Source organism: Coffea arabica, chromosome 7e, assembly GCF_036785885.1.
Source record: "Coffea arabica cultivar ET-39 chromosome 7e, Coffea Arabica ET-39 HiFi, whole genome shotgun sequence".
NCBI classification, from domain to species: domain Eukaryota; kingdom Viridiplantae; phylum Streptophyta; class Magnoliopsida; order Gentianales; family Rubiaceae; genus Coffea; species Coffea arabica.
This window is the reverse complement of record NC_092323.1, coordinates 19,724,891-19,734,659: the sequence shown is the minus strand read 5'-3', so window position 1 is coordinate 19,734,659 and position 9,769 is coordinate 19,724,891. Positions and strand designations below refer to the sequence as shown.

At 34.1% G+C, this 9,769-nt stretch overlaps 1 protein-coding gene across 2 annotated transcripts; it reads left to right on the top strand.

The window, feature by feature from the left end:
- Nucleotides 1-5,062: 5,062 nt before the first annotated feature.
- On the top strand, nucleotides 5,063-8,961 carry LOC113701350 (pentatricopeptide repeat-containing protein At1g71060, mitochondrial). Of its 2 annotated transcripts, XM_072059935.1 has the most exons (3): nucleotides 5,170-5,305; nucleotides 5,575-7,357; nucleotides 7,444-8,961. In XM_072059935.1, coding segments are annotated over exons 2-3 (1,422 nt in total). In that variant the 5' UTR covers nucleotides 5,170-5,305; nucleotides 5,575-7,355; the 3' UTR covers nucleotides 8,864-8,961. The 2 variants fall into 2 exon arrangements, with proteins under 2 accessions (XP_027077753.2, XP_071916036.1); XM_027221952.2 differs by lacking the exon at nucleotides 5,575-7,357 and having other exon boundaries at nucleotides 5,063-5,305.
- The last annotated feature ends 808 nt before the right edge of the window (nucleotides 8,962-9,769 follow it).

Genomic DNA, 9,769 nt, shown 5'->3' with positions numbered 1-9,769 from the left:
TCAGTTGAATTGATATACATGCATATGAATTATATCTTATCTGGAATTCCAAAAATCCTATGGCTAGTTAATCGAGTCGAGCCGGCAAGGGTCTGGTCAATTAGATAACGAACTCTGACTAGTTAGTGTTGTCGAGTGGAGTGTTATCTTCTCGACTAATTGGTATACTCGAATATTACCACCAGTATTTATCTTGGAGTTTGGGCCCGGTAAGGGGTTTGGTTGGTGGACGGAGATTGGAGTTAAGTGGAGTACTACTGAACTAGTTACCTGAATTGAAAGTTGACGGAGTGTCAACTACTATATGGTCAAGCTATGGTGGAGCTAGTTACAAGAGCAACTGTATCCTTTTACCTGAAATGCTGAATATTTAATGTTTAGTCATTCGAAATGTTATTGCTCATTTCTTGAATTGCTAATGCTCGCTACTTTATTATGATGAAATTTTCACTTGTACTTACTGGTCAACTTGATATTTGGGATCTCACTGAGTTTTAACTCACTCTATTAATTTTATTTTCCTTACAGGGGTACGAGCGAGACGTGAGGCTTGTAAAGACTAGCGTAGTCTAATAGTTTTGAATTTTGTAATTGTACTCACGCTAGCACCCGACTAGGGTTGATTATACTCGAATTGTAAACCCTTTAAAGTATTTTGGTGTGTCGAAACCTTGTATCTGGGTTTGAACTTCAATGTATATATTAAGTTTGAATTGTTGTGTTATTATTATTCTATGGATGTAAGTTATTGTCTCGAGTTACGAGTGAGTGACTCCTGGCGAGAGTTGGGCAGGCGACTCGCTAAACCCTAGGGTACGCCTTAGGGGGAGGCGGGGTCGTCACACCTTTTGTCTAGGGACATGTAATAGGAATGATCTGAGTTGCTTATTTAGTGCTCAAGCTTTGAGCAATTATCATGATATAGAGTGGGTTAATCCCAACCTACTGTGCTAGAAGCACATTGTAAAGCATCGAGCAAGTGTTTGTCTGTATATACTTTTGATCAATCAATACAATCCTACCGTTTCGACAAAAAAAAAATCTAAATTCACACCCTTATAACTAAGTTAATCAAAAAGCCTATAGCATTTATGGGGGCTTGGTAAAGACTTTTTCAATAAAAATTAGTGAAAATAGATTGTGCTAATTTGGATTTAAAGTTTACACATTACGAATAGTTTTAAAATTTCTAACATTTTTTTATTCACACTGATGGTATTTATTTTTTCTTTTTATTTGATTGAGAGAATGTTTTTATCTCTGTTTACCATGTAAGAGGAGATGAGAGATTTTGTCTTTAATTGTGTTAAGAAAATATTTTTACCTTTTTGGCATTTTGTGTTTCAAAGTTGATTGAAATATAATTTTAGAAAATATTAGCATATCAATTATTAGGATGATAGTATCAAACAATATCAATTAATTAAAATTATTATTGACTTTTTAAACATCTCATGAAAGACGTGTTTTTATATTGAAAAAAGTGCCTATCAAATTTTCCTGGGCTTTTTTGTCATCCTTATACTAGGTGTATGGATTTAGACTAAGGGTTGTGAATTTAGTCCCACCCAACAACAATTTTCAAGTATAAATAGTAGGATAAAAGTCTCACAAGGTCTCTATTTCAAAAGGAGATGTTATAATTGAAAACTCAACTATAATGCAATAGGTAAACACTCAACACATACGCTCAATATATGACAATTTTTATTTGGTTTTGATGAAATATGGATAGGCAAATGAAATTCTAGACTCTTGCAATGATTTGGTAAAATTTAGGTACGAACGGAGTTGGAGAAACTCCTTTTTAATGTTAAAAATTATAGCCATTGGAAACTAGTCATTACTATACCACTTAGACATCCGCTTGAGCTTGGTGATCCGAATAACCTTGAAGGTCTTATAGTGAATGGAGGGGAAGACAAGATGAAAGGTTAAAGTGGTATCGGAGTCAAGGGAAGACTGATATTTAAGGATGGGTAAAATACCAAAAAACTCTATGTGATTTGATAAATGTTCAATTTAACTTCCTCTAGTTTCGAAACCTACACTATAACTTCCTGTAGTGTTGATTAAATTGAAAATTGGACAGAAAGCATCCAATCTAACAGTTGCGTGTGAAATGTCAATATTGCCCCTACTATATGTAAGATGCTTTCCATTCAATTTTCAATTTAGTCAAAATCATAAGGAGTTATAATTTAATTTTTCAAATTAGAGGGAGTTAAATTGAACATTTAACAAATCATAAGGAGTTCATTTATATAGGGGTAATATTAACATTTTACGTATAACCATTAGATTGATGTTTTCCGTCCAATTTTCAAATTAGTTGAAATCACATAGAGTTATAGTGTAGATTTCCAAACCATAAGGAGTTAAATTAAACATTTAGTAAATCACAAGGAGTTTTTTGATATTTTACCCTTTAAAGATTAATATTTTGGTAAGTCTTGAACTTACTTTATTTAAGGATTTTCGTTCTAAGGTCAACCTAAGGCCAACCTAAGGCTATTAGGATAAATCCAGGCTACCCTCGTAGGTTTTAAATTCTCTTTTGGTTGATCCAAAAATGATCTTTATACATCGTATCTTTCCTTAAATACGCTACAAATCATTTCTAGTGCCAAAAATCTATTTTGAAATTTGGGAGATCAAGTTTCATTGAATTTCTCACGCTGCTTCTTCTCTTTATCTGTCATTTTCTCTAACTTCTATTTATTTCTTATTCTCTTCTCAAAGGCCTTCTATTAGGGAGGAAAACTACTCCATGTTTTCCTATCACGAATTTCATTTGTTTTATTTTTCTAATAAAGTCTCTCCTAAGTTTTCTAGTTCTCCTAATAATTTCTAGTGAGAATTTTTTATTCTTTTATAGATTCCTACGGAGATTTGTGTTTTTTTTCCCTTATTTTATTGTTGGATCTAAATTTATTTCAGATTTAAATTTTTTTGAACTTTGAATCTATTTCGATAGATTTCATCATCATTGTTGGAACTTAAAATCATTGCAGATTTTGGCAATTGCAACATGCGTAAAAAAGGGCCGTAGTGATTTATCTATTAGAAGACAATTGTGAAATTTTTTATACTTTTCATATCTGTTGATAATTGTTCAAATCTATAATCTTTAGTGCATGTTTAACCTGCCATTAATATAGTGATGTAAATCATATCAAATCAGTTTGGATGATTTCTAGCAATATGTTAATGAAATTTGCTTTTATAAAAAAAAATTTCATTGAATTTTGTTTTACTCGATTTCTTACCAAAAACAACTTGATCTCTCTTTTAATACCAAGTCTGCAAAGCAATAGAAATTTTTTCAAACAGGATTTGTGTCCGATCTTTTACGCACTCTCTCGTCTAATATACCTTTGTGTCTAGATACAATCTCCTTTAAATTCAAAAAGCAAATTTTTCGTTGATCTATTTCGTATTATATTTTTCTCAACAGCCACATATTCATTTTAAAACCAAAGGACTTCTTACCATGTTTTTGTAAAACGGGTACTTGTCCTTTTGGACAATCTATCTTCTTTTTGTGTACTATAAAGACACTTAAATTTGTGAACCTTGAGGTTTTTTTTTTTACCTTCAATAAACCATAGAAAGAGCATCGCATCCTATTCCTACCTCTGCCGCGCGGTATTTGCTAGTCAAGATTGCCCAATTTGTAGTATCCTTCTATTGAGTTAAATTTGAGTTTTGGGGAAGTAACTATTTATACTAGCCTTGTTCTATCATTTTCAAACATTGTCTCCATTTTGATTGGTCCTTCATGGCTATCACTTTGGCAATACAAATGAATTGAAACACAATCACAAATGTAAATCAATTTTTTTTTTTTTTTTGCTTCAAGAAAGTCAAAATCAGATTTGAGGATAATTTGGTCCTAAATTTGCATTCTTGAAGGCTTGAATTTTCCTCTTGTTTAGGATTTGCAATCTATTTGTCTCCTTGATCCAATTAGAGCAAACCGTGAGTTGCTCAATATTTTTGGCTAGGAAAAAAAAAAAAGAGACAGTGTGAATTGGTTTAAGAGTGGCACACATTACAACTTTCATATAAAATTAAGCAGTAGCAAAGTCTTTTCTCTCATGTGTAATTTCACCATACAATTTGGTATTTTATTAAGGAATATTTTAATTTGAGAAAAATATAAATTTAGCAAGTGTGATTGACCAAATTATACAACTCTAAGGAGTCCTCATTGATTAGTATAGTTAGCAAAATTCGGGATGGATAAAATACAAGACATTACATGTACATACATTGTATAATTTTTCCCCCCAGAAGACAATTAAAAGCTTGGCATAAAAATATGAGTTTGGCAAAATTATGCAGATAAATTTTGTACATGAATAGCATGAACATATTTGAAAGATAGTAAATTAAAATTATAGATAAAGTTACTATAACATTCCAAGATTATGCTACATTGACACTAATTTAACTCTTATAATTGTTTACGAGATGTTAGATTCATTAAAATTGTACCACCTCTCTATTTTACTATATATAAATCTCAAGTAATTATGACAGAATTATGAAATTTAATACTAAAAAAATTTATTACTTGTTTTATATAGTTAATTAAAAAAATATGAGAATTTTTCAGAATTTTTAAAATATGTGAAACCGGAATTTTTTTTTTTGAAGTATATGTATATGACATGATTTTTAAAAAAAAAACATGATTATTTACTAACTAGACTAATTACTATGTTAATAAAAAGGAAAAAAAATTTACCATTGGGAGCGCTGTAATATATCATATTTATATACAATTCAAATTGATAGAATTGCAATTAGTACGATATTCAAGTATTCAACTTGGTCTAAGAATATAAAACAACTCAATTAGATTTATGTGACAAATACAGAAAAAGAAAAAACTGATTAATCTAATGAAAAGAAAAACTTAATTAGATTTATCTTCATTTTAAGCCCATCTCTGATTTTACTGAGTTTTTCATATAATACACGTAAAATTTTTTAAAAACACCTCAAAAACTATCGACCTGACTTTTTTTGGTAGACACATAAGCAACACGTTTCCTTCCTGAAGTCGTGACGCCATTTTAGCGAGTTTGAGCCGAATTGTTTGACTAAAACCCAAAACCCTGTCACATTAGCTTATTCGCCCTGACTTCAATCGCAGCTCCGCCATGAAACACCTCCTGGCCACCATCCGCCGGCGCCACTGCCGCCACGCTGCACCCTTCCTCCAACTGGCCTACTACCAATCCCTGAAGCCCCAGTCACCCTCAGAACCTGCCACTTCCCTTACTAAAAGCTCCTGGTAAAGTTTCCTAACCACCCGGGGGGGGCCCCTTTTTTACCATTTCGTTTTTGTTTCTTTATAAATTCCTGAAATTTCACAACCAAGAGAGCTCATTTTGGATATTGGTTTATGGTTTGATTCTGCCCAATATGGTAGCAAGAATTAAGAAACTAAGAGAAGTCACCTGGGTTGAAGAGGGCTTTAATTCTGATATAAGTTTCTTGCAATTTCATTTTTTTATGAAGATTATGTGATGTTGTAGTTACAAGTTTCATCTTCTTCTTTAGCATTCTTGGATATGCTACTACTGAAATGAGCTATTCTTCTGTTCTTGGGCGGGATGCTTCAGCTGCAGGACAAATGCTTTGATCAGGAAATGATCCATAAGCATTAGACATTGTGCAATTAGTATTTCCTGATGAACATTTTATATGCTCTTCAGAACGAGTACATTCCACCAAAGAGATTATCAAGCAAATCCAATAAGCGCTTGAAATATTGGCCCCTTCTGAGAATGCATCTTGGGCATGGTTTTGAAAGTTGAGGAAAGTTTGTGAATTTTTTGGCTGATGAGTGAGATAGAGAATGACACGAAAAATCTGTAAACATAATTTCCTTTTATAAGTACAAAGCAATAAATGATTGAAAGTTTTACTTCGAGAAGTTGAACTGCTAGCTGGACCATTAACGTATATATTTTGATCTTTACCTAAAATTTAAAAGGCCTGAATTGAAAGCTTTAGTTTTTTTCCCTGTATTTTTTAACGATATCGGATCTTTAGAGGCTTGATCTTGTCAGTAATGACACACTGCTTCTACATCATAATTAGTTTATACCTTGGATGTTTAACCCATTTCAGTTTTCAAGATCGCTATTTATACTAAATGCTCTTCTATAGGAGAAGGAAATTGAAGGTGCATGTAGAAGAAGAATTTTTGTCCGTTCTTTTTTTCCCCCTTGAAAAGCTATAATTTTATTAGCCAATATAAACTTAAAACAAACTGGGTGGCTGTCCAATGTCAACCTATGCTAACTATTGTAGATACAGGGAATCACATATGATGGCTAATTGTATTGCCAGTTTCTTCTTCTTTAAAAAGAATAATGAGCATTTAGAAAACACAGAACTTACACCATGTTGCTGGCGCCACATCCAAAACTTGACTTTCTTCAAGCTTATCAACAACGGGTTTGCAGCTAGGTTGAATATAAATTCTGCTCCTGCCTTCCCCTGAGTTTTAGTGATTCCATTCGTAATTTTTCCTGCTTCCTGAATTTTGATAGAGCTCTTTGTACTGCCTGTCACCCGAGCTACAATGATCTCTCATTTAGGATCTCTGGCTACCATGCCTATGTTAAGGTGGGGTTCAACTATTGCAGCTACATTGATCCTTATAATACGTATTGCTGGAGGTTCCTAGTTTTCCTTTGTAGTCTGGCAACCCGCTTATTAATCTGATTAAATTCAATCCAGTCCTGGCCAGCTTTCTGAATAATCTTCTTACAATCTCATCTTCAATAAAGAGTTTGTTCCTCCCTTTTCAGATTTACCACAAAACTATGAGAGTCACGTGCATCCTATTTCTACCTGCGCTTTGTTTACTTACTTCCTTTAGCTTTTCCCACCAGTCCAGAAGTTATGCTGTACATCTCTGAGACCCATCCACTGTACTAGTGCCACTATCCACACCTTTGCAGCTTCAGAACTTGTCAGAAGTGTATGGCAAATTGTTTCAACCTCCTCCCCACAGGCTTTGCATTACAGTTTAAGGTTCCCAACAGATTTCAAACCTTGTGACTGAAAATCATTCTGCTCGATTCTATCCCTTGTCTTCCCCCTCTGTCTTTGTCAATTTCTCTTCTCTTAGCTTCTTCATAATCTGAACTAACAGTGTAGCTTCTGGATTTGGAGTATACCCTATTGAATCTGTCATGCAAGTTCATTCATTTAATTGTTTTTTTTTCCTTTAAGCTAAATTCCAAAAGAAGAAGAAAGACAATGGAGAAGCAAGAGGGTTGATTCTCAGTTAAACCTCCTAAAACCTATCAAATGAAATCAGTAGCAAAATGTATAGGTCTTCTGAAAACTATCCCCTAATTCAATTGGGTTTTTCTTGAAACCTCATTTTAAGCGCATTTGTCTTTACTTCTACAGGTCAATTCATGAGAATCCAATGTCTATCCAGGATGTAAACGGCCTCCAAATTGCCAAACAAGCTGATAGAATCTGCCAAATATTGTCCAACCATAATGGCTCAGGAAATGTTGACTCTGCTATGAAATCTGCTTCAGTTGAAATAAAGATCACTCAATTGTTGGTGCAAGAAGTTTTGAAGAAGCTCAGCAACGCTGGTTTGTTGGCTTTATCTTTTTTTAGGTGGGCCGAGAAGCAAAAAGGAATCAAGCACACCTCAGCGAGCTACAATACTTTAATTGAATCCCTGGGAAAAGTCAAACAGTTTAAAATGGTATGGAAACTAGTTGAGGAAATGAGGCAACAAGGCATGCTGTCAAAAGACTCTTTTGCCCTAATTTCACGCCGCTATGCCCGAGCTCGGAAAGTTAAAGAGGCCATTGATGCATTTGAGAGTATGGAAAAATTTGGGCTGAGGCCAGAATTGCAAGACTATAACAGATTGATTGATACTTTATGCAAGTCCAGGCATCCAGAGAAGGCACAGCAGGTGTTTGACGAATGGAAGAATAAAAGGTTTAAGCCTGATATTAAGTCATATACCATATTGTTGGAAGGGTGGGCCCAAGAGCAGAATTTGTTGAGATTAAATGAAGTTTGTCGTGAAATGAGAGATGATGGTTTTGCACCAGATGTTGTAAGTTATGGTATTATGATCCATGCTTATTGCAAGGCTAAAAACTATCATGAAGCAGTTGAAAAGTATCATGAAATGGAGAGGAAGGGCATTAAAACAACTCCTCATATATACTGTACTTTGATCAATGCTTTGGGATCAGAGAAAAGGTTGAGTGAGGCCCTCAAGTTTTTTGAACTGGCCAAGACTAGTGGTCATGCTCTTGAAGCACCCACGTACAATGCAGTTGTGGGGGCGTATTGTTGGTCAATGCGAATCCATGATGCTTACCGGATTGTTGATGAGATGAGGATATGTGGTGTTGGTCCTAATTCACGAACTTATGATATAATACTTCATCATCTTATTAAGGCTCATAGAACACAAGAAGCATATGCTGTTTTCCAGAAAATGAATGATGAACCAGGATGCGAGCCAACTATTAGCACATATGAGATTATGGTGCGAATGTTCTGCAATGAGGAGCGGACAGATATGGCTTTGAGGGTGTGGAATCAGATGAAGGCTAAGGGATTCCTTCCTGGGATGCATATGTTCTCATCATTGATTAACAGTTTGTCCCATGAGAATAAATTGGAAGATGCCTGCAGATATTTTCAGCAGATGTTAGATATGGGAATTAGACCTCCAACTCCAATGTTTAAGAACTTAAAGCAAGCTCTTCTTGATGAGGGGAAGGAAGATACAGTGCTGACATTGGCAAAAAAACTTGAGAAACTAAGGGTTACGCAAATAGTCGGTTAATGACAAGAGATATTGAGCTTTGTCTTTTGTTCTGGTGTATTTAGAATACTTTAATCTGCCCATGTTAATACAAATTGGAAATTCTTTTCTTGATTCCATTAGAGGTTCTTGCTATGCACACGGTGGATGAAAGGTCAATCCTATGACATTAATTTACTGTTTTGAAATAGTTGAAGCCCAACGGTACACAAGTTGCATAATTATATCCAATTTTATGTCTTCGAGTTTATAGGTTGTCTGATTTTGTCTTAATTTCTTTTCAAAGTTAAAGATTGTGATTGGGAATGGAAGATGAGGTATCTGCTCCCTTCAATGGGTAATAATTTGCAGTGAGGTTGACTGCGAATTAGCTTGCTAGTGATGGGTATCTCAAGCTGTTCAAATTCAGTGTAAGACATAGTATGATAGACCGATATATACTTATAGACCTACACTTGCCAAGTGGTAATTTTAGAGTGTGTGTGTTTGTTTTTTTTTTTTTTTTTTTTTGGCGGCAACTTTTATTGGGTCTTAGAATTATTAATTATGTTAAATTGTACAAAGCGGCTGCATGAAAGTTTTTGTAATTATTGGAAATCAAGAAATATTTGAATATCAATTTTAACATTTTTAACCTATATGACATTTTGATTACATTAGCGGAGACTAGTGGTCCTATTGACTTCCTACAGGGGAACCATGAGGAGTGTCAGTTTCTAATTTATGGTGATAGTTCTTGTCTAAATGAATATTCATGTGAACCAAAATCATAAATACTGTTCCTTGGCTTGTAAATTTGATCCATTTCTCAATGTTTCATTTTAATTTTATTCTGTAGGTTTGTCAAGATGCTTTATCTACATTTATTTTACTTATTTTCAAATCAACATCAGATAGTGTTGCTGTAGACGTCGCACTAGATTTTTA